The sequence below is a fragment of the Labrus bergylta genome, chromosome 7 (assembly GCF_963930695.1).
Source record: "Labrus bergylta chromosome 7, fLabBer1.1, whole genome shotgun sequence".
Lineage (NCBI taxonomy): Eukaryota > Metazoa > Chordata > Actinopteri > Labriformes > Labridae > Labrus > Labrus bergylta.
The window spans coordinates 17,792,900-17,817,972 of NC_089201.1; the positions used below are offsets into that span (position 1 = coordinate 17,792,900).

Here is a 25,073-nt window from a genome sequence, read left to right on the forward strand (position 1 = left end):
ATCTCATGTCACACGTTAAGTATATCTATAAAGTCCTTCTGGTTGCAACTAAGAAAGCCATCACATGGTAGTGGCTACAGGTAAACCCGCCATTAAAGGATGATTTGTTGACAATATGTTTTGACAAATGTATGGCCCATGTTAGCACTTTTTTCCTTGATTTATTCTGAAAACATCAATAAAAAGAAAGTATCAAAAAACAACTCCTGACCAACAGAAGAGCTCATCAGTAACAGTTGGATACGTGTACTTTATTCATATCTCATATATGTTTTTTTACATTTATACAAAAATACAGAATACAGTAGAGTTTTCACCCAGAATATTAACTGGGCAATAATTACATTTGCTTTTTGGCACCCAGACTTATTTCCTGCCCAGAGCCATTTGATTTACCCACAAAGTGTGATGCATTTGATCACTCAAGCCTGTTCAAGATGATGCTCTGCTCACTCTCAGACCACAACCCACAATGGAACAGTATTGAAGGACGGTCATTCTCTCAACAAATGCATGAAATCACTCAGTTTTAGGCGTCCATGCATCAGACATGACAACTGTTTGTTGCTCTCGCATAGACAGGAAAATGGGAGACCTTGTTTTCCTTTTTTTCACAGCTTAGACCTTGCAGCTCATGACTATGTAAAAAGCAATTTGACATAGCATCGTTTTGTTGAGTTTGTTTTTGGCTAGGCTAGCCTGTGTCTGTCAGAATAGCGGACATAGAGCATAATAGTCTTCATGTAAAGAAGTGAAACGGTAAGATAATCGTATAGAAAGTCTCAGGTCTAAACTGCAATTGATAGTACAGTCCAATGTTCTTCAAAAATGCATTTTTGAATAGAAACAGTCAGCTAAAAGCTTTGAAATAGATTTACTTTACCACATGTGTAGTATTTGATATTCAACCTTAAAATATATGAACACCAATGTGGTATAAGCTCTTTTACATAGTCGGGTTTAAACTGCCTAACGGTTTATAGCACAGGGAATGCATAGCTGTAATATAAGGATCTCAAAAATGCATGTTTGAATGATTAAATTATCTCGCGGTTCAACACAACAAACAATACTTAACCACACCAAAGAGTTCCAGCTATTGATGCTGAAAGGTATGGTTGCTCTTAACTATATATGAACACCAATGTGGTATACTTTTTTTTCTCAAACACAGATTCAATTTTGCACATTTTACTTTTGTCTCCTATTAGAAAAATTCCCAACGTTTAGTCCAAAATACACAAGAATCAAGCAGAGTTTAAGTGTTTTCTAAAGGTTACAAAGGCTAACATGTAACGTGGACAGAAATGTCACAAACACTGAAGTTTATTCCGCCTATAGGGTTTAAGCACTGCCTTTTTTCAGAAGACTGAAATATAACACGGCACAGGCCAAACTAACTAAACTGTCATGGTTCTGAGTTCCTTTAAAAGGGACAGAGAGAAGGATCCTACGTTTCCTATCTGTTGGGTTTTTTGTAGTGAGACATTCTAATCTGCAGGCTTTTGACATTTACACACAGAGTCAATCACACTAATCAAACAAGGCACAAAACCAAGCATGGACATGGTATAATGTAAGACCACAGACATGATAAAAAATACTCAGACTAGTTACAGATTTTATGTCCTACCACATTGTCATTGTCAGCTTATCGCAGCAAGGCGGCTTGATGGGAAAGGTCACAGCCAGCGTGCCCTGTTACCACTCCTAACTCTTTACAGACAGTCAAAAATTCTCCACAATCATCTTAAAACCTGTAATCCATTATTGATCTACCTTACTTTGAATTGGCAAGGCTTTGTGGGAGTTTGCCCCTCTTCAGATGGTTTTAATCCCTTTTCTCTTAACAGCATGTGTTATCTCTGGGAGAAGGAGAGCCTCCAGGTACTAATTTACAAGATCTGAGTGCATTGCAGAAAGACTAAACAGGGAGGGGCACATCAGTTTTACATTGGAATGAGTCTTAGGGCTTCTACATGTACTTTAACCATATACCTTTGGTTTAAATATCATCCTGTTTACAGTTTGTATTACAGTGCAACTTTAAGGCAAAGATTGATATTTAGGATGGCAATTTCATGTAGTGACATTTTTGGACTTTGAACATACCGATGCATATCTGTACATTTCATGGTGGTATAATCCTTTACAATTGATTAACAATAAAACTTTTATGGATGCACTAAGCCAATTGTCCAAATTAATGTTTATTTTGCAAGCGCAACACTGGTGCTGCACAAAGGTCAATACCAGTAAAGACAGAGTGTACAGTCTAAGCTAATGGGGTTCGTTCTGTGAGTACATTAGGTCAGAGTAAACAGTCATGAATGAATAGCTCAATTTAAAATTAATTCCAATCCCTGCCCCTATTTATTTTTAAGCTTACTCTTTTTTATTTCTTTTTACACAACCGATTTAATTATTTGTAGAATTTGAGAGATCTCCTTTAATAGGGGAATGGCATTCATAAATCTCTTCTGTAACAGCATTTGCTTTGCAAGCATAAAGTTGAGATAAGTAAAAAAACAAATAAAGGCATTGTTGAGCTAACATTAACTTAAAGAGTTGAACATATGAGTGACACCTATGGTCTGAAATAAACTTATTAAAAGACAAATCTTGGATCCACAGAAGTCGTTCCTGTTAGCAGAGTGAAGGTTTCAGTGGTTTAAATGTAAGCTAGTCAAAGCAGCATGTTTTGTCTTTAAGTGATTGTTCTTCTATGTAATGCATTACATATAAATTCCCCGAGTCATACAAGCCAACATCAACATCATACGAGGAATTGAAACTTGGGCAGGAATGTTTTTTTAAGGGGGGGTTTATGATGTGTTAGTATAGAGGTTGTTATTTAATCCTGACCCATTTGTAAAGGTGCTTGTAAATGTTGATTGAAACATTTCAGTTGTATAGACAGCAGCAGCTCAGTGCCACCACCAATAAATAAATACATCATACAGCCCTGCAGATACATGCCTAAACCAGACAAGATGACTATATCTTGGAACTACAATGTCCAACATTTTATTCTTTGGGAAATGGGATGTGGTTAACTTGAGGGTCACCAGAGGTAGTAACTCATGCCTTAGTCCATTCCAAAGATAACTAGTGTCAGTCACTTTTCTTTGTCAATGAAGTTGAACTGGTTGCCCTCCCAAAACACAGGTAGACTGTAGCAACTTGCTGAGCAGGGAGCAACGTTTTCTCAAAAAAGTTCATGAAGCAGCAGGTTCTGATGGTTGTTTCGTGGAAGCCAGAGGATCCATTCGGGGTGTGGTATGGGGAAGTCTCTCGACTAACATCTCACAGTCTGTTGAAAGCATGGGGTGAGCGCAGTCTTACAAGAAAGGCAAGCTTATCCATATGGGAGCAGATGTGGTTTAACCAGAATAATTATGGCATACTGTGAATCTGCCATCTTGAATCAGGATTCAGCTTCGTGTTTGTTGTTCATCACCTTTGTACATCAATAGGAAAAAAGAGTAGATCCCTGTAAAGAGAAAATATGTTCAGGCTGGTTTATAGAGCTTGTTACCCTGATATAAGACAAGAGGAATTGTATTTGTCACTAAAAATTGAATGAAGAGTCTCACCAACTGTGCTGAAAAACATTGAAGGGTAGGAGGGTTACACTGTTTCAATGACGTTCAACTTGTTCCTGTGAGGAAGACAGAGAGAACACATTTAAAACTCTGCCTCTTTTCTTTGCAAGCTGACTGATCAGTCAAGACTGACTGGTTTAGTCATTCATTACAGTATAAGTGGACAAAAACAACAAATCAAAGGGAACTCAGGCCAAAAAACCCCCATTAATTTGTTGATGAAGTTGATATAAGAATTCCAGTCCCTGAGGTGTCGGTGGTGTAGTGCTTAATGAGTGCGTCCCATGTACAGAGGCTGTGGTCCTCCAACATGTCATTCCCCACTCTCTCTCTCCCCCATTTCTGACTCTATTCACTGCCCTGTCTCTAAAATAAAGGCACAAAAAGCCCCAAAATAAATCTTTAAAAAAATCATATAATACTAGTGTGAAACCCGAATGTTGCCAAGCAACCCAAACGTTTTCCTCCCTGCCTTGCTATGAATAGCTTGGTTGATCAAGCTAACTCTGATTGGTTCTTTGATTCAGACCTGATAAGGCGCTGACAGACACAGATCAGACTCACATTTATTTCAGGAACATTTCAATTTAATATTATCAGTGACATGAAATTATGAAATATTGTTATCGTAAGTGCAATTTTAATGAATAATATAATATAATTTAAACAGTTTTTAAAAAGTTGTCCCTGAAAATGTTAAGGTTCATTTGCGTTAATGTTGAAGGAATTTTAAATTCAGCAGTAAATAAATTAAACTTTAAAGCTTAATTTTGTATCTGTACTTTTTTTTTTAGATATCCTGATTGATTAGATGATTTCTTGAAAAACATTCAGCTTTTTTTTCCATCCCACTCATTTCACATTTCGATTTCTGACTAGAATTTAGTTTGTTAACGATGACATTGTGGTTGTATTACATGTCTATTTATTGTGTGATTTCCATATTAGCTCTTTACTTGTTTCTACCACATCCACAAGGTCTTTTCTTTATTCCTAATATGTGTTGTTTTATGTTTTTTTTGTGTTAAACCAATAAATAAAGCTAAACATTAATTGGATATTGAGCCACTCTGCATGGTGTCACTGGTAGTGGAAGAGTTGCCTGTCAAAGTCTTGTACTGACTTGAAATGCATATAAAGTGGTTAAAAACTCACTTTTCTGATATTTCAGCATCTAGTGGAGGCGCAGTCCCTTCTGTTCCTGTGAAATGTCCAACTTCTCCAGGATTCTGTTCAAGATCCTCCCCATTCCTCCGTGATCGGACCTGTGAAAAAGGTAGGCAATCACATTTTATGCCACAGTTCTCAGTTCCAGCTGAAATCACCATGACTCAGTCTGCTCAGCATCTGCAGTTGAAAGGCTATTTGCCGGCTATCATAAATTCCATGAAACAAAGCATTATCTCCTGACGGCAATGTCTGGGGTCAAAGATCAGCTCACCTTCCACACAAGCAGGAATACCAGAGCTAGGAGTGGAATGAAGAGTAAAGAGAGAAGGCTTCGCTCCACCAGCTCGTTCAGGGAACTCGGTTCATGATCTGGGGCAAAATGAGAGAGAAAAAACATTACTTTCCATTCCCAATTCTGTTTCTTGTTAGAAAACAACAACAACAACTGATTACACAAATAAGATGAATGCTTTATCATGATTTGATTTATCATTTGTGTGTTTGTGTGTGTGTGTGTGTGTGTGTGTGTGTGTGTGTGTGTGTGTGTGATCAAATGTTCGTATTTTGAAGGAGGTTAAATTAAATGTCTAAATCATTAGCCCGTACATCTCATAAATATCTCCTTTGTTCTCCATAACACAACATAACTATAACTTGGTTTGGTAGCAGCACTAATTAAGTTCAATTTGGTAAGTACTCTTCTTAATTAAGCTCCTTAGAAGTCACAGTGTTTAATATATGACTTAATATATTTCAATGTTGAATTTATACTTTACAATATTTCAATATTTCCTGTCTGTCTTTGATACTTTGATAAAAATTAAGGAAAATCTTTCAGACTTGGTTACAATGCTTGTGTTAGTGTTCAAACACCACAGCTTTGACATCGTCATCAGTCGTGATGAGGAATTTGCTCTGCAGAGCATCAATAATGAAGTGACAGCAGCTCCTGGGAAAGTTTTCGAAAATGTGTCAAAAATTATAGACGGCTAAAGCTGCCACTTTGACACACCAGCTGGACTGGTTTGAAACCTGATCACAGGTTTTTTTAGAAATAGTAGGAATTGCGAACTTACGTGGTTTGCAGCCTGTTGCACACTCTGAGACTTTAGTTCTTGTTGTGGTTGAATCTGTCAGAGGGAGAGACAAAGTAAAAGAAGAGATGTGTTGGTGAGTTTGGGGTTACGAGAGGCGACATGCAGAAAACGAGAGGAGGGGGGGGGGGGGGGGCAAGGGTGGAAAGGGTGGAAAGTTTCTTTGTCAGGTGCTAAAAAGTTAACTCAACGATACCTTTTTTTTTTTTTTTTTTTACCCCTCTCACACACATAAAAGATCTGATCCGACCACTCTGGCAAAGAAAAGCTAGGCGCTTGGGAAGATTGGAAGATTGCTCTGTAATCAACACGTACACAATCAGGTTTCGGCCCTTTTCTTCCTTTTCATATGCGGCGCCTGGGGACATCTTCCCTCAGTCCTGTGACTCAGCCGCGTCTCAATGGGCCGTCTACGCACTGAGACCGTTTTCAGTTTTTATCTCGAAAGTTCTTGTGAAGGAATAATGGTTCCTGGATTAAAAGCTTCTCTAAACAGCCACAAGAGATCTGTCCTAAATACAACCTGTTCACAATAGTCCACAGGGGGTGGTGTGATTTATTTTTTACTGAAAAAAGTGAGTGTGTAACTGGAATGTTGCTGTTTTGGACTGTGTGTGAGGTTTGACCTACACTGTCAATTTCATTAAAAAGATTAAAGATTCGCTAAACAAATTATAGATAGTTTTCCTATAACACTGGCAGTATTAACTTTGTGGTTTTCCAACCACTAAAAAAAGACTTCTCAACCGTTGAATTTCTCACCAGAAACTGTTTTCTAGTTAAACTACTTCTTCCATTCCAAACAGGTTCTCCAAAAACAAGTTTCAAGGGAGCTGTAGGTACAGAGATTATATCAAAAAACTGTCAAAGACTTGAGGTAAGTGAGAAAATGTGCAATTTTTTAAAAGCTCTTCAGTTCCACAATAAATCTTGAAAGTTGAGCAAAATTCATTCAAATCATCTAACGTTTGAAGAGAAAACCCAACCCCGCAAATCACACACACACAGGTTGGCAGCCTCTCAGATGAACTTTTCTCTTTTCTCCTGACAGATTGCACCGCTGGAACTCACTGACTTGCACACATGATCATGAAAGCCTGAGTTAAAAACTGCTATCTTCATTGTAACAAATTAGAGTTGTGAGATTAAATATGAAAATTCTGCAGTTTTTCCTTAGAAATGGAAATGGAAGGACTCAATTCCTATCCAAATGGTTGAGACCCTGCACATTGTTCCCCAGATAAAAGGTTGAACACCACATGAAGACACAAATCTAAACTTAAAAGTGTGACATCCTGGGGTGCTGATAGCCTAGTGGGTAGTGAGCGCACCCTGTTAGGAAACAGTAAGGTTCTTCTTCTTCATCCTTATCTGTCTGTTTTGTTAATTACTTTGGACTGGTTTTCATTGGGAAAATAGAGAATGGGTTTAAGCTGTGTTTACTGGATTGTCCGATAGTCTTGAATGCACCATTCCTGAGGTGCGCTCAGAGCGGTGCTCTGTCGCTTTAAATGACGTAATAAGACAGGTGAAGCTGACGAGGGACCCGTATGGATGGCAAATTGGAAAAACTGAACTCAAAGACAAAGCTTGGGCTCATCGCTCTAAAAGCTGTCCGGTGCGATCAGGCCGCCGGTGCCCCGGCAGACCTGCATGTAGGTGAGCTGACCTAACCTTATGTTTTCCCTGTGTGTGAATCAGTCCTTTCCGTACCTGTCATCTCTTGACTTCTCCGTCACACTTCAGGTTAGGGCTAGTTTTTGTTGTATGTATATGTGTAGCATATATAGGCTGCAGTCCTCCAAGCAGTCACATGTTTAAATCACACCTTGTAGCTCCTTTCCCGCATGTCATTCCCCACTCTCTCTCTTTTCCTGGTTTCTGACTCCATCCACTGTCCTATCTCTAAAATAAAAGCCCCAAAACAACCCTTTCAAAAGAGGGTGATCCCCAAACAGAAGTTAAAACATCTGCTCTCTCCGGGTAAAACTTGACTGACTGACAGATCTCTTGCCAGTCTTATCATTTTGTTTCAGAATCAATCCCCCAGATGGGATGAGTTCTCAGCATGCAGGTGTGTGCATGTTAAAATTTAAGCACTCAAATGTCAGTTCAAACTGTTATGTAGAAGCTTTTCTCCAAAAGATGTAAAATCACAGCTGTGTGTGGATTTAGTTTTTACTGTACTGAAAGTATTTCTTTTGGTCTCTGTGAGTGCAAAGGGTTTTCTCAGACGAAGGCTTTACCTCATAAATCTGTTAAAATCAACCACCAATTTAAAATTTTTTACCGACGGTGACAAAACAAGAGGAAACCAGATATATAAAAACAAATCTCTGTAAATTTGAAACATTTCAAAAAGGTTTTTCCACATGCTGATTAAAGTGTGCAAAACATCCTTAGAATAATATGAACTGAGGAAATGATCTGCAGTGGCTCCTTCCTTCAATCCACTTTTAACACTGATGAATCAGGATAGCAAAAAGTGTGACCTCTCTTCGCTGCACCCACGTTCATCTGCAGACTAATATACATAAATGTAGCAAGCTTTTGTTTAATGCTTCCTTAAACACTACATTAATATTTTCTTTTTCAACATTATAAAATCTTATCTATTTACTGAATATTTGAGGACTATAAAGTATTGTTTAGAACGCTTAATTTAATCATTTGCTTGTAAAAAAACAGAATTTTTATTATTTTTTTTAAACTTCCATTGTTCTCTCTTCTAAAAGAGTTTATAGTTGTATTCGTTGATAACTGCGCAACAGTGGAAGTGATAATTATAGATAACTGAGTTCAGACACGTACCACGAGATAAAAAACCCCGCTCTCTACCATCCTGTAAATCCAGGTGACTGTCTTCAATATGTATTGTCAATAAAGTTCCACCAACCATTATCAAATGAAAAAAAACAGTTAAAAAGCAGTCAACAAAGAACATTATATATTAAAGAACATTCACCTGTTAAATATGTTTTTGTGGTTTCTGTGTATGGTGTGGTGGGACAGGTGGGAGGCACACAGTCCTCTGAAACTTCTCTATTCTGTGCGGCTAGAAGAAATTCTTTGACAAAGTCAAAGTATCGCGCTGTCTGCCACCTCTCTTCCCTGAAGTGGCACTCAAAGTCATACATGATCAGGTCCTGCACAAACCACACAAAAAAACACAGTTCAGGGAGATTAAGCGTCCTCTTTGAAGAGATCAGTTCAATTATTAACTTTTTATTTGAGCTTTAAATCTCTACAGGAAATAGTGACACAGTGTGTTTGAAAAGCCAGCCAGGGTAAAAGGCAAGGCAAGGCACTCATAAAAACAAACTCATAATATACAAGGCAGCCATTTGTGCAGTGTAGTAAAGGCCTGTGTCCACTAATGGCGTTTTTTAATGCTAGAAATGTCCACAACCTTAACTTTAAAACACTTTTCAAAGGCGCCTACTGTTGCTAGGTTACAAACATTGACTAGTGGCATTTCCCCTTGCAGATGCTGAATGTTAAGCCAGTTTAAAATTACTCTGTATGTTTATTCAGAATAATCCACCAAGAAAACATTTAAAAAAAAAGTGCAACCATGAATCATGGTCTTGCATAGGCAACAGCTCTACGCCTGGAAATTGTACCCTCCAAAAGACATGTAAGATGAGTTCCTAATCCACCTTTGTTGTTAACAAGTTGGTAGCAGAAGTCCAACCCCTTCTTTTTTGTTCTGATTAGTCGTTGTTGGAGTAGTTACATCAACAATCGGAAGTGTCTGAGCTATTTTCAACCTAGAGTGCTGCGAGCATTGCAAAAAATATTTTTAAAAAAACAGCTGATTCTTAAGGTGTATTTGAGCTCAGGATGATGAGCGCTGACAACACTGAAGTACATCGAATTTGAGTAGAAAAAAAGCAAGTGCAAAAAACGGCGATAGTGGATACAGGCCCCAAAGGTTTCCAAAAATGTGGTGTTTTTCATGCAAGCTAGTAGTATTGGCAGTTAAATTTCAGATTTCATTCAGGCATATTCAGTGTGATGGCTGTGTGACGACAAGGTTGTGTTTGTTCTGTGTATGTAATTGGACACATTCAATATGTTTATTGTACTGCACTGACTTACCACAGTCCGCCAATTGAGCCGCAGTTCTTGGAGCATTTCGATGAATATCTTAATATCCTTTCCGTTGGATGAAATGTTTCCAAACTTATTTGCTAAATCTTGTAAACTCTCCTCCAAGTAGAAGACATTTAATTTTACCCAACACATCCCAGCCTAGAAGGAGCGAAAAGACAGAAACATGGTTTAAAAAGTTCAGTTGTCATTAATGTAGGATAATAAAGTACATTGTATGCAAATCAGATTTATTAGTTTGCAGTGAACAGATACCAAAATATCTTACCTCTTCTTTTGAAACGTAACGTACAGGAATTTTGTAATCTTTAGGAATATTTTGTCTCTGTAAAAAAAAAAAAGAAAAGAGAAGAAACACATTTAATTGCAGACATTTTGCAGATAAATTAATAGTCTGGCTGCAATGACTAAAGGTGAGTGCATTCAATCAAAGTTTTAAAGCTTGTTTTTGTCATAGAAATGTTTCTTGTTAAGAAATGACCATACTTTACTGTTTATTTATCCTTTTAAAGGCACCAAACTACATATACAAAGACAGTAGTTTACCATTCAGAACATGGGGGCTGCTTGTTTACCGCTCTACTCATCAGCTTTTTTTGTTTGTGTTATTGTTAGGCTTTGGCGTTTCTAAATGGTTAGCTCAGTGCAAACACATTACCTACATAAGACTAACCCGGCAGGGCGGTAGTAGAAGAGCAACTCCTATTGTCTTGGAGTATATTTACAATTGTATTCAAAGGAGTCTATTGCTTTTTAGGGAAGCTGTTAATCGGTTCAAAAAGCTAGTTAAAGTACTTATTCTTGACACAATGTTTTTAGACGCTTAGCTTTTGGTGGCAAAAAACTGTGGTCATACTTCAGGGCTAATCAGGCTCGACTGCCCAAAAAGAATTACATTGTAGCCATTACAGACTATTTTGTAGCAACTGATACACTGGAGCAGTTTCAACACTTACTAGCCATTAAGAACTGAAAATGTCTGACCAGTTTTAAAATAATGACAATTCTCCTTTATGACTCAAGTGAGAGCTTTGTACTGTTTAACATCAGTTGGCCTAGGGTACTGGACAGGATATAATTATAACATTATCATTACCTAATGTGAATGGAAATTATGTAACACAGTCATACCTCTGTATGACCAGTCGGGCATTGGGTCTACCATAGTAAAATATGATGGCTTAATTTCAATGCTTGCAGAAAGAATGTAGTGAAAGGGCTGCATAAACCAGGACTGTGTCTATTGAATGTTCTATTTTTTAAAGTAATGTTTAACCAGTGATATTAACTGTAAGTGATGTATGATGGTTAGTTACATAACAGTTAAATAATAGACTGTTACAACAATCGATTGTTGTCCTTACCAAAATCAAGAGTCTAGAGATGTCATCTGTCACTGGGTTGACGTCAAATCTACTTGAATGTACCCCAAGCGTGATGAACAGCAGTAAATGGACACAAATGCGTATCCAAATCTGTAAGTCAAAAGATACAACAGTTAGTTATGACACAAAGTCACATATCCTACATACAATATAAAATAATTCCCATTTCATAAAATGAATATTTAACAACCGAAAAAGTTGAAAAAGGAAGCCAATAAGTAAGTGCAAAAAATTGTTCTTCCAGGATTGTCCATTGATGTCTGGCTCAAAAAGCCCCAGAAGTCCCATTAACGGCATGTTAAAATGCTCACCTTCACTGCAGAAATAACCATGTTTATAGTCTGATTCAATAAAATATATTTTGATATGTGTAGCTTGTGTTGTAGTTTATTTTTACACACTGTGGGGAGGGGGGGGTTACATTTGTAATTACTCTTCGGTTTTGATTTTATGAGGCTAAGAGTTTACATTTGGGGCATGGTTGAGCTGAGTGACAGCTGGTTGCATTGAGGCTGTTTGCCAGTAGGCCTTAGGCCATCTTCAGCTCCACCTCTTTGCCGGTTTCTAGGTAGAGAGTGCAATATGCTGTGACCACCATCATTGTGCTTTGAACCCCGCTTCAGAAACCAATGGGTGACATCACTGAGCCTACGTCCATGTTTTAAATCACTCTACGGTATTCTTCAGTATAAAGATATTGATGACCATTATGGGCAACAATCATTTCAAGAAGCATGTAGTTGATATATTTCACAGAAGAAACTGCAGCTTAGCAACAGCTTTTTATTTGCTTTTTTTCTTTGTCGTAAAATACCTGGATTACTCAATGTGTTCATACATAACTTTCCAACCAGCTAACACATTTACAGACTGAATTACAAGTTCCAAGCAAATGTGAAATCATTGATACTTTTTTTACAACGCTTTTAGTGCCACTGTTTGGCTTAGCCTGCAATGAAGTGTTGAGTAGAGTCTGAGTAAATTACTGCTTATAGTTTCTGAGGAAGACACCGGACAATAATTTTCAAGGACAAAGATTGATGACACATCAGAGCATTGCATAGAGTGGTAATCAGTGTTGTCTAGGTTGTAAATTAACCCTCAGATATAGGCCATTCCTGTCTTTGAAATCTGATAGCATGATGAACACACAACAAAATGCACATTTGGTTGTCAGCTTTCTCCATAAAAGGCTGTCAACTCTGGAACAGATTACCCAGATTTTTTAAATTAATCCGCGATATAAATCCTTCTCAACAGTGCATTATCTATTGCATTGTTCTGTTAACGCGCTTGTAAAGCTAACTGCTTGATTTTTCATCCTCTCTGTAATCCAACAATGTAATGCTCTGCCATTGAGGATGTCCAAAGAACACGCTGTCTGCGGCGAGCTCATGGCATCCTTAAAGACTCCTCCCACCCTGCCCACAGACTGTTTACCCTCCTGCCCTCCGGCAGGCGCTTCAGAAGCCTCCGGACCAGAACCAGCAGACTGAGGAACAGCTTTTTCCCCAGAGCTGTTTCTCTACTGAACTCTACCCCCCGAACTCTGAACTCTGTCTCTCTCTCTCTCTCCCTCTCTCTCTCCGCACCCTGCTGACCCCCCTTTCCCCTACATATCACCTCACACCCATCATCGCCCCACCACTCCTCCTGGTCACACACACACATCTCTCATCCATCTGTATTATTGTATTATAGTATGTTCATATGCTGTAAACTAGTATAGCATGCTCACTGCATCTTAATCTGTATATTATTAGTATAGCATGCTCACTGCATCTTAATCTGTATATTATTAGTATAGCATGCTCACTGCATCTTAATCTGTATATTATTAGTATAGCATGCTCACTGCACCTTAATCTGTATATTATAATCCTAAGAACACACTTATTTTGTAACATTACTTATTTATAGCATTTATTTATATTTATAGCATCCCATTAATCCAGCCATCCAGATATACCTCATAATTCACTTTTTTTGTCTACATCTGTAAATTTTGCAATTACTGTACATAGCACAGAATTACTGTACATAGCACAGACTCTTGCACTCAATTACTGTACATAGCACAGAATTACTGTACATAGCACAGACTCTTGCACTTTCTGCTTATTTGCACTTCTGGTGAGATGCCAAACCTCATTTCGTTACTCTATACTTGTATATGTGTAATGACAATAAAGTTGAATCTCATCTCATCTCATCTCTTGTCATGATTTGGTCTTGTTTAGTTTTGTATTTCAGTGTTTAGTGTTTCTTTATGTTCTAGTGTGTTTTGTTAATTCTTGAGTTCTGTGTGTCTTCATGATTTAGTTTTGTAGTTGTCCTCAGTGTTTCTTGTATTCCTGCCTCTGTGTGTTTCCCTCCATGTTGTTTGCCCTGATTGTCCTCACCTGTGTCTTGTTAGTCTCACCTGTGTTTGATTACCCTATGTCTATTTAGTCTCTGTGTTTCTTCCCCCGTGTCAGTTCGTTGTTGTTTGTTGGTGCGCATGTTGTATGTCAGTTTACTTGTGGCTCCTTAGTTTCCTCTGTTGTATTTTTGAAGTAAGTTTTTTGTTTAAAGAATAAATAGTTTTTGTTAATTCTGCATCTGGGTCCTCCTCTTAGTTTTCTCGATCCATAACAGCTCTATAAGTTCTGTCATTTCTAAATTTTAACAGCAGACAAAAACACAAGTGTAAATTGAATCATAAACAATAGTTTCTGTCATTTAAGGCCCTCAAGCAGGGGCTAGCTGGCTCTCTGTCCATTGTGGACGGATAGCTTTAATACACAATACAATAACACTGAAACATTAGCATCCAAATGGTAGGCAGCCATCACTCATTTTACTAATTTCACCAGCGCTTTCTTGAAGTGGCTTGTCAAAAAGTATTTCATAAAATGAAATTTTCATTTAACTGGCCAAACCAGCATATTTCAGACCACCATTGAGCTGACTTTGGCTGCTGACACGCAGCTGGCTCTCTGCCCACTCTCAGTGCCGTGAGAAATGTAATGTTAGAGCAGTTGATGTTGTGACTTGCAGCCTTCTGTTCTATAACTATCAAATATTTGTGTTTACACAAGATGTAAAGCAATCGTTCTGACAGTTGGAATAAATATAAAAAAACATAATCTGGAAAACAATCTGGAAGTCAATGTGTGTATGTGTAGCATCTCGTATTCTGTTTACCAGTAAACAGGTCAGTCAAGGAAAACAAAGTTTATCTACAGCTCATCATGTTGTCTTTGCAAGGCCACTACCAGTTTGAAAATAGTAAAATTACAACTATTTTGTTGAATTCCAGGTCTTTAATAACATATTGTATTTATGTAATATAGATTAATTTTAAAAATATGTGTACATATTTGAATAATGCAAACACCGAACTGCTACATTATAACTACAATTGATGACTCAGGCAGTGAAGTTTGTCCCATAGAACTTTAGTCCACTAACCGTACAATGGAGCAGTCACCCATGTGCACCAGGAAAAAAATAGAAAAAAAACATGGATTTCCTGTTGGTCATTTCAAGCCATTTTTTGGATTGACAGTTGGTGATGGCAATAAGCCAACAAAGAAAGTTACTGCGCCAACAAAAGGCAGGGAAGAAGACTGCAGAGCAAATATTAAGGGCTGTAAACAATGAACAAATCAAAAAATAGATTATAATTGTGACTTTGCAAATGTTCCAGGGAGGAAGGATGACAATGCAGTCCTTTGTTTACAAGAAAACTCCCCAAGGCGTCTTTGAGAGTCATTTGGGAATTAAGGAACTACTTGGTGTAGAAGGTTTTTCCCATGATTGCAGACATTTGATAGAACTGCAGATGCATTGTCGTACTATGCATCAACAGTTGCCCTTTCTTTGGCTAACCTCTTCTTTTAACTATTGTTTCCATATTAAGCAATGGACTAAAAACTAACAATTCTCCTCTTAACAGAGATTAGCTGGGTCAGAGCCCAACCCAAAACAATTCCACAACCATGAAAGTGAACCTCCAATTTTGCGAATAAAGCATTGAGTGTTTCACAAAAAGCACTCAGTAAAAGGGATAAAAAGATCATAGTTTGCTGAGCCACGTCTAATCTCACTGCACTTTAACCAGTACGACAGGATTGTGCTCTATAGTTTATTTAAGATACGGTTTGATGTCCTACGCGCTCCGTTTTGCAGCAGCAATTACACATTCATACCTCTGCTGCCCACATCTCTAGGAAACATTTTAGTTGAGATTTAGGTCTGTCATTTGCAAATCTCTGAGGCAAAGTCCCACACCCACGTTCCTGCTGTTGCTATATATTTGTCAAACAGAGCTACAACAGGAAGAGAATGAAACAATGATCCATCAACAGCAGGAAAGACCGAAGGAAAAGCGTCCAAGTAAAGGGCAGATTAGATGTTATTCAATTACTTTTACAGAAACTCATAACTTACCATCTTTACATGATAGGGAGGATAAGAAAGCGATGTCTCAGGAGAGATTTGAAAAAGGCAAATGTGTACATGAATTTGTAATTCATCATTATTGCGACAACCTTTGCCTGACGTGAACCACATTTGTACAAGAAAAATGAAATCAGAGACCCTGATTTAAGTAGTAGTACAAGCTGTTCAGCTGTGTACAGCTTGACATTTGCCCCCAAAAATATTTTCAAACTTAAGTAGATTCTAGTGAAGTATTGTTCGGGAAAGAGTCAGCTCCGGGAGTTGTCTCCTTTAAGTAAACAGCCGAAACGGGGAGCAGAGGGTTTTTTTTTATTTTTGCATGATAACAGTATTTCAACCAGATCCAATATATGATTTGATTCAAATTAAATCATACAAAATGAATTCAAGTTGTGCAATCATTCATTTGTTAGCACACTTATTCTTGCAGTTAGCCCTCTTTCTAAGTCATCAATACGACCGGGTATTTCAATGTTGAAAAGAATTCAAATCTAGTAAATTTGTTTTTTGCGACAATTAAGACAATACGCTTTAGTGATCCATAACAAAACATGTGATAGTGTTTGATTTAAGGTTTTCATACTAAATCTACTGTGGAATAATGGTATTCTTGAAATTATAAAGCTTAGTTTGGGAGCAGAAAAAGCCAGATCTTATCGCTAAGATGAGCCAAAAGAACTTGCTCACTTTTAAAAACAAGAATTCCCATCACTAATTGGTCCCACTACTTTCTGATACAAAGTCATATAAGACCACATTAAAAATGGGATGTTCTGAACAACGTGGGTTCATAAGTATGGAAGCACTAAACTGACTTGCAACAATCTATTTATTGAACTCCTTTTTCCCGGAATTGTGAACATTTCAGTTATTTTCTCAAGATCTCAATTTATTAATCAAATTTTCCTGTGATAACTAGCTAATGTCTCAAGATCTGGAGAATTTCACGCCTTATCAATGGAAAACCAGTGTTGATATCCTGAATTAACAAGATGAATAAGCAGAGAGCTCGATAAGACGGCTGAAATTAACTTGCAATCTCTGAAGAATGGAGAAAATAAAATGTATGGATGTACCATATTCCTGCTTATGTTTTCCATGCATTTAAGCAAAGATGTGTTTTTATATGAATAGACATTGCAAAAGCCCAAAGTCAGAAACAATCTCTTGTTATATCCTAACACACAAAAAGATCCTTGGATAAATTCACACTTTAACTTACTGAATGAGAATGAAGCATAATGACACGTTTTGTGTACTCTGATCCGACACATGATATCCGGCCTGTTTCTTAACTGCTCTAGCAGACACTGTTTTATATTGAAGTGAATTACATCAGAAAGCCTGTTACTAATGCTCAGAAGCCTTGAGGAAAAAAATGATCCATATGGTTCCAACATGTGATGTGAAAACATCAGATGTTAGCCCTGCATTTTATGTCTCAATTCAGCAGGAGAGCTGTTTAAATTTGCCTTCAAGCTGCAACAAAGCAGCATGGCTGACTGTTTACATTATTTCAAAGCTTCAAAGACACTTCCAATGGATTTGCTTTCTATGAATGGGAATTTCACTCAACACTTTCTCAGACACTACCCTGTTTTATCCCTGTAAAGTTTGTTTAAACGATGAATCACTAGGTGGTGGCTGCTAATGCCTTCACGTCAAACACCATCACTTGCTGTTGTTATTCTTTTGAAACCTTATGGTCATCCCTGTGTTTTTTTATTGTGAGAACAATAAGGGGGCAAGTAAACACAACAGTATACACAGCAGGTTATGATGTGTTGAGTTGGGACATTGATGTCTGTAGCCATTCCCAAAGTCTTTATGAGACAGATTCACAGCCCCTTAAAAACAAGCCAGTTGAATGCCACTAATGTTAGAGGAGCCGCAAGTTTTTACTACAAGTGAGTTTAAAGCTCTCTGGAGCTCTTGGTGCTGACAAGTAGCTTTTCTAAAACTTTTCAACACAACAGATTTCCATTTCACTTGGTGGTCAGATTGGCCTTGGGGAACATCACAAGGAATTACATTTTTTCAAGTGTGGTTAGGATTGGACATATCTGCATGTAGATCTTTCCTCTGCACCGAGGGCCTTCCGGTTTTCAGTCAAATTATATCATGAGAGTCAAGCTGCAAAATAAAAGTAAATGTTATGCATACAGCTCAGTTATATGACTCAATTGATCAAAATTGTATTTAATTGATTTTAAAGCTCAAATTAGTTTTTTTTTTCTGGTTATGGAATAGACTGAAATTAACAGTAAGGTCTATTTGATCTACAAAAGCAAACAATACCATCAGTGACATTGGTAACTCTAAGGTTTTTTGTAATACTTAGTGTCAGACAGGAGCTTTAAAATGTTTTTTCATTGATTTTAGACTTGTTTCCATTTTCTTCATTAAGCAGAACTTCCATTAAGTATTTCACACAAAAACATATGCCAACTCAGCACCTCCTTGCAAACGTTTGTCTATCTCAGTATTGATCTGTCTAGACTTTTGGACTTTGTCAAACGTTCTCCAGCCATGTTCACCATCTTCAGTGGTATTGATTGTATCTGGCATGATGTTTGTCACTCTTAAGTTACTCTTAATGCTACTGCTGATTCTGACCTAAGGTAAAAGTTGTGATCTGACTTAATGTGCAACAAAAGTGATTGGTTAAAAGCCAATTGAAAGACCAAAGTCAATGTTAACATCGCTCATGTAGCAAGAACTGAAGAAAACAAATAAATGCTCTTCTAAACTTCATTGGAAAAACAGAAAACTGAGAGTAAAAGGAAGGGAAAAAACAGACGGAAGTGTGCACACTTTCACACGCATTCCATACACAAACTTAGAGTTGTTTAACTAATTCTTACATCAGTACTCTTGATAAATGGGCTGGTTTTTGTAAATTAGCGAAACAGAAAAAAACAGACCCTTAAGTAAATAACAAGGGTCAAAAATGTATTTTGTAATCAGTCAAGCTCCACTGGAAGCTTTTAATGTGAAGCTGCTAAGTGTAGGCTTATTCACAGCTTTAAATGCTAACTTTGGATTATGTTTAAATATTATGAGGACATTAACAGAAAATAGCCAAAAGTAGAGTTGTTGGGGGAAGCATTATGAAGAGCTGCAGGCATTAGACTATGACTTAGACAAAGTCATCATTCATCAAGCTAAAAAGTACTTGTTGCAAAACATTCCTGGACAAATAAAACCCTTCAAATCAAACCAAAATCATAGCCTCAAAGTAATGGTTGTTTAATTGCTGGGGAATATGATTTGTACATTGATATGCATTACTGTTGCCCTTTTTAGAAAAATAACAAAGTGAAGTCGACAATTTGGGCATTCACAACTCTAGCTATGATAATGACACATAAGCTAACAGGGTAAACATTGCATGATTAAACAGTGTTGGAGCAACTGACTTTGAGTGCTCAACAAGTAAAATGTTTTTGAGTTCGATCTCAAACACCTACCAAAATTTGCCTTCTTTTGATTGGCCAAAATTCCATTCTTAATTCTATTCCAAAATAGGAAACTACCAACTTTTGTAACCTAGTGTGCAGTAATTAACATTATTGTTTTAGCTAGCTGAGGCATGCATAACATCAGCAGCCATGTTTATTGGGTGCCAACGCTGGTATTTGATTATTCCTGCTGATATCATCATGCATCTCAAGATGAAAGTGTGAGCATTTGTGTAGTTGGTTTCTTGCATGTATGATTGGCAGGGAGGGACTAAGAAAACCAACAAGATCTAAGCTAACATACGAAGTTGTAACACTAGAGGGGAAATATGTGTCCAGTGTAGTACAACATTACCATCAAGTTTAAATCAGGTTTTGTCAGAATAAATCTGACATGAATAATGTTGTCATTACTCAGTTATGACCGACATTGTACAACATTATAGATCAGTGGTTGTATATTACCGTCTAATCTTATTCTCAATTTTTTCTATATACGTTGCTTTCTGTAGTATAACATTATATTAATAATAATCTAATAAAGACAATAATTATCTAATATAGCCAGGCAGACAAAGTGTAGCTCTTGATAACATGTTTATATTAAATGTATTTCAAAAGATTCACCTATTTACATAATTACAATCAATACTTAATTGTTCTTCAATGCTGTCCACAGAAACTTAATGACTCTGACGAAAATAAAACAAAATGGAAAGAAAATTCCTTTCTTATCGTGAGCTGTGTTGTTTCAACAAGCTAATAGATGAGAAAACATTTCAGTTAAATAACCACCAAGCAAAACACACATCTTGTTCGTACAAGTTCCCAAAAACACTCAGTGACTCCCAACAACACAGCGCAGGCCAAACACATCAATGAAGAAGAGGGCTGCTGTGAGACTAGCCAGATGACTCCGACTGACTCGTTGTGATGTTTGCAGAACACTTTGAGTGGCCTTATCACAATACAAAAACTTAAATTATTTCACATGCTGCAAACGGTCCCAGTTTCTTTCTGGAGCACAGATAGCAACACTGTTTGTGTCCTTCACAAAGGAAATCCAACCACTTTTATTCTCAACACAGCAGAACCAGCTCGTAGGTGCAACCCTTCAGACTAAAACCCTCTTATGTGTCATTGTCATGCGCATCACGGCTCTCGAGGCCTGCAAGCCTGCTCTCCCTCATCATATTGATGCTGAGGATGATTACCCCCGTCTCATTTTTCACCACCACTTTGAACAGGAGGTGTCATTAGCTGAACAGGCTCTCCAGACCGCTGGCCTCGTGGCCCTCTTAACCACGTAATCTCATAAAAGCTGAACACGGGGCCTTGCATGACATTAGCCCTCCATAAAACATGCTGCTTGTTTTGTCCAGGATGGATATTTCATCCTAATCTTTTCCTGAGATCATTGTTTTGAATTTTGCCATGTGATATTAGTTCCCATGTTTCATAATGAGGATTAAAAAGCAGGGTAGATGACCCATAAAAGCTGTGCAAAGAAAATACCAGCCTGCTGTTGGTGTCCAGATGTTCTTTCATCTAAGCTAAGATTGAGTAAGAGATTTGTCTTTGCCCCTTCATCTGATTTTTTTTTTGCTGATTTTTTCATTTTTGTGTCAATGTTTAAGAAACAAAATAAGGTATTAAAATGACATTGCTGTGTATTGGAAGATTAATTTTAAAAGTATTGAAATCCCTATCTGCTCCCAGCCTTGAAGCTTCCCCCCCCAAAAAAAATCTACCACTTTATGCTGTTTATGGACTGGGAAATGAAATCATGCTTCTTTCTCACATCATACTGTTAAGAATTAGCGGTTTGCAGGCCATGAGGAAGGACCTTAGTCACATTCACATGTAAATATTTAACATCACAACCAATGAACTGCACAGAAACAGAGGCCTCAATATCCAAAGCAGTCCTCACCTCATATGCACCAACAGATAAGACTATGGAGAAGCTGTTTCAATATTCTTTATCAAAATGTGTTTTATGTTGAAGTTGCCTTGAGTCAAACATTTGATGTCATCACCAGATCCCTCAGTGTGATTACTTATTAAAAATATGACTCACTTAATATGTGTACAGACCATCAAACAAAAAAGAAGTAAAGGAGCTTAAAGAACTGAGCCTTGACTCAAAACATAAATTTCAGACACATGATTCAAAGGAACTAGAGCTCGCTGACCTCGTGTAAATCAAATTAGCATCTGAGAACATTCAGTCTGCTGAGGTATGCTTACAGCTGTTGGCACTAACAAAATACACTTCAAGGTAATGGAGAAGAGCCAGACAATTAGGCTGCATTAGACACTCAGAGGAACTTGAAAGGCTCTGAAGGTTCTGAAAGTTTCACATTCAACTGTAAAGGCTTTGTTTGCTGATGAAGGAAGCACTTGTCAACAAAAACAACAATGAATGATTCAAGATAGGCACCAATTTGTATACAATATGAGCAGGCTCACTTAATGTGCTCTCTAGAATGCGGAGGGTGCTTCGCGCCACTGTCAAACCCATTCATTGTCTATGTGTCGTGCAACACGAGAGCATATCTGAGCTGAGCGCAGCCATGTGACACCTGCTGTCCTTGTGAGCTGTTAAATGTTTTTAACTTTGGCGATTGCTCTGTGACGACAGCTTGGCACATCAAATAGGAGGAAAGATCAGATCTCAACAAACATTAAAACACCATCCAGACAAAAATCACCAGACGTTCTGTTGGAGTAATCAGCTGACTGAAGTTTTTCCTCATTCTTCGAGTCTTGGTGCAACAGGCTGTAAAAATTGCTCCCTACTCAGCCTGATGTCAACCTGCGCTTGTTGAAGGGCTGCAGCTCCTGGACGAGCCACTCCTTCTTCGTCTTTGCTGCTCGTCTCCTCCTGCTTCACAGAAGAGGGCCAGAGTTTTCTTCTGAACAGTGAACAGATACACTGTGCATCCAACAAGTAGCGACTTTCACAACTATCTCGGTCTCCTAGCAACTTGCACCGATGTTTAACACAATTTGAGCTTGTGCGTGCTCTTCCCCTGCTCTGCGCCCTACCTCGCCTCCTAACTGAAAGCTCTCTTATATTTAAGTTGTTCACTGTTAAACTCAAATTCGGCTTTCAAAAGGAAAAAACTTTGGAATATCTCTAACTTCTATGAGGATGTCTGTTCATATCTGAACCTGATTCACTTGGCTTGATGTGTGCTTCCCCGCTGGCAAAGGGCTAAATGTTTGAGAGCTGATGAGGAAGAAGTGGGCAAAAGTATGAAAGAGATAAAGACAGTGTTACATTGTTGAATACCTCACTAAACGACAAATGGAAAATCAAGACATAAATTTCCAAGGGGAAGTGACAGGCGTGCTTGATGGGCAACTAATGACACATACATAATGACATCATTCTGAAAGATTATCTTGGACACCTACTGAAATTCACTAACAGGATCAGTTGGGCAGACAGAGGCAGACACCCTGGGGCTGATATCACTTAAACCCCATAATGGCAGCAGTGATAATTAGCAAGTTGCTACACATAGCTATAGCTAACGGTACTTTAAAACTCTGGCATCAGAGAATTTTGATGAAAACCATTTTCTTTTTGGGTGAAGTTCTTACTAACAAACAAGCCCTTTCAAATGTCCAATTAGTCCAGAACTCATTAATGTTACTTGTTAATGTGTTTAACAAGGGCTTGTTGCCTTTTAACCAAATATTAGCTTCAGTGGTCTGGAGAGGATTTGAGGTTGTTGGAAATGAAAATAAAATGTTGCTAAGGAAACATTAGAAGAACTAAAAGTGGAAGTGGAATTTATTTCAGAAGGCATAAAGGAGATGCTTCTTTTAAACCAAGTGAATGTCTTTTAGTGCATAGAGGTCATGTTATCTTGTTTTCTTGAAGTTCCTGAGAAGAATTTCTTGTTTGAAAGGGAGAAAAGCTCGGTGCCTATTACTGCAAGCCTCAATGTGTTGTTCAAGAAATAAAATAACGGCCATCACTTTGTCGCCTCACTGGGCGAAAAAATCTCTTTTTCTATTTCTATTTCTCTGTCATTTGAATTGAACTCGTGGGTGAACCCAGACATAAATTAACAAAATAAATCTCTGTTGTCCAGCAGGAAATCAGATCTTGCTACCGAGCGCATATATAAAAGAGGGAGGACAGAGATAAAATGCATGTATGCTCTCTGTTGTTTTCCTTGGAAAGCAAAAGCGCCATTTTATGTCCTCTTTACACTCCCTTTATATATGCACACCACTGTGTCAACAAATAACTGCAGGAACAGATCTGGTTAATATGCACTAACTGCAGGAGGGGGGATTTGGCTCGGACAACAAGGAAGAAATCTGAGTTGTGCAACGGTGCTCTCTTTTATTTTTTTTTTATCAGATTTCCAGACGGAAGCTCTGCCAAGTGTTTACCTTCACAAGTTCTCACCCACGGCTCCGTCTTCAACTCGTTTTACTCCAGAAGTTTTTGATCTTGTGATTCATACAAAATTATGCGTGACTGTGGTGGGAAATGGATGTAGACGAGTGATTCAAATCTGATTAATCTATTATGCTGTTTGCTTGGAACACACAAGATTCAACAATGTGTTCTTGCTTTTATCTAAGTTATGAATGCAACTAATGGTAGAGATGGGGGTAAAATAAGGAGGTACAGTCAGTAGTGTGCCATCCACTTTATCATAACAAACTTCCCTTCTTGCTTTCTGTTAGGCTTACAGCTTCCTTGTCTTAAATGTGTCTAGTCATTTAACCTCAGCAGCTTTTGTGGGACAAAATAGTGTCCGTAGCAAATCAAAGTTGAAAACTGGCACTTTCCTTGCTAACCAATTTGACTAATCTTTTTTTTTCCTGATTAAAATTATAACTTTTACAATAATGGCTGCTTGTTCTTAGTTGAAAGAAACAATTTGAGAACTTTGCCTCCTTTGTTATCTCTGCCTTGAGGGGATCATGTGTTCGGTCCTGTGTGTGCACTGGTGTGTGTCTTGCTGTCCACTTTGATTTACCACTAGACTAATCCAACTTATATTTTCTGTTTACATTTTATTTTACGATGATAGATTTTTGGACTTCTTTTTACTGAAAAGTTCAGAAAAATATGGATGAAGTTGTGCAGACAGATTAAACATGAGCTGCACATGTTACAGTGTGATCTGGAGGTGAGTGAAAGGAGATTTTCTTCAGTTGTTGTACTATTATTTTGTTCCACGTTACAACCCACAGAATGTGTGCTTAAAGTCCTCTCCATAACAGGATATCTAATCCTAAATTTTGAACATGTGTAATACATGTAAAATAGGTGCATTCAAAATGTTCTAACGAGCAGATTGGAGAAAAATTTGATTCATTCTTAACATACCCAAAAATCATCTTGATTATCTTGTAATGTATACCTACTTAAATCATTGCTGTAATTTAGACGGCTGTGTTTTACTCTTCTTTACTCATTAATTGTAACAAATTGCACAATTAATTGTAATTAAAATTAAAATAAAAAATAAAAAATGAGGGAAATTGGTTTTCTGACTCTTAAAATCTTAGAGGAAGACCCCCAGACCCCTCTCTTGATTTGTAAGGATATGGTCTCCATTTCTTTATCCACATAAGGTAGATGGTTGCCCTTTAAAACCCTGGAGCTATTTGTGTTTTCTTTACATTCTACCTAACAACGTCTCGCTGATTTGAATTGGGTTCATTCTTGGATCAAAGCCTTTGACAATATTATCCACGGAAGTTGGGTAAAACAAGATGAATAAAATCCCTGTTTTCTTTTTATCTTTAACACAATCTGGA

The 25,073-nt window shown here is 37.7% G+C and overlaps 1 protein-coding gene across 1 annotated transcript in view; it reads right to left on the reverse strand.

The window, feature by feature from the left end:
* Positions 1-230: 230 nt before the first annotated feature.
* Positions 231-25,073, reverse strand: part of kitlga (kit ligand a) — a 31,942-nt gene continuing 7,099 nt past the window's right edge. The window contains exons 2-10 of the mRNA XM_020637213.3: positions 11,347-11,457; positions 10,251-10,307; positions 9,971-10,123; positions 8,835-9,015; positions 5,852-5,905; positions 5,047-5,144; positions 4,761-4,870; positions 3,597-3,661; positions 231-3,493 (exon numbers count right to left, since the gene is read on the reverse strand). Of these exons, the coding sequence (XP_020492869.1) occupies positions 3,631-3,661; positions 4,761-4,870; positions 5,047-5,144; positions 5,852-5,905; positions 8,835-9,015; positions 9,971-10,123; positions 10,251-10,307; positions 11,347-11,457 (795 nt within the window). The 3' untranslated portion in view covers positions 231-3,493; positions 3,597-3,630. The remainder of the gene's footprint in view (positions 3,494-3,596; positions 3,662-4,760; positions 4,871-5,046; positions 5,145-5,851; positions 5,906-8,834; positions 9,016-9,970; positions 10,124-10,250; positions 10,308-11,346; positions 11,458-25,073) is intronic.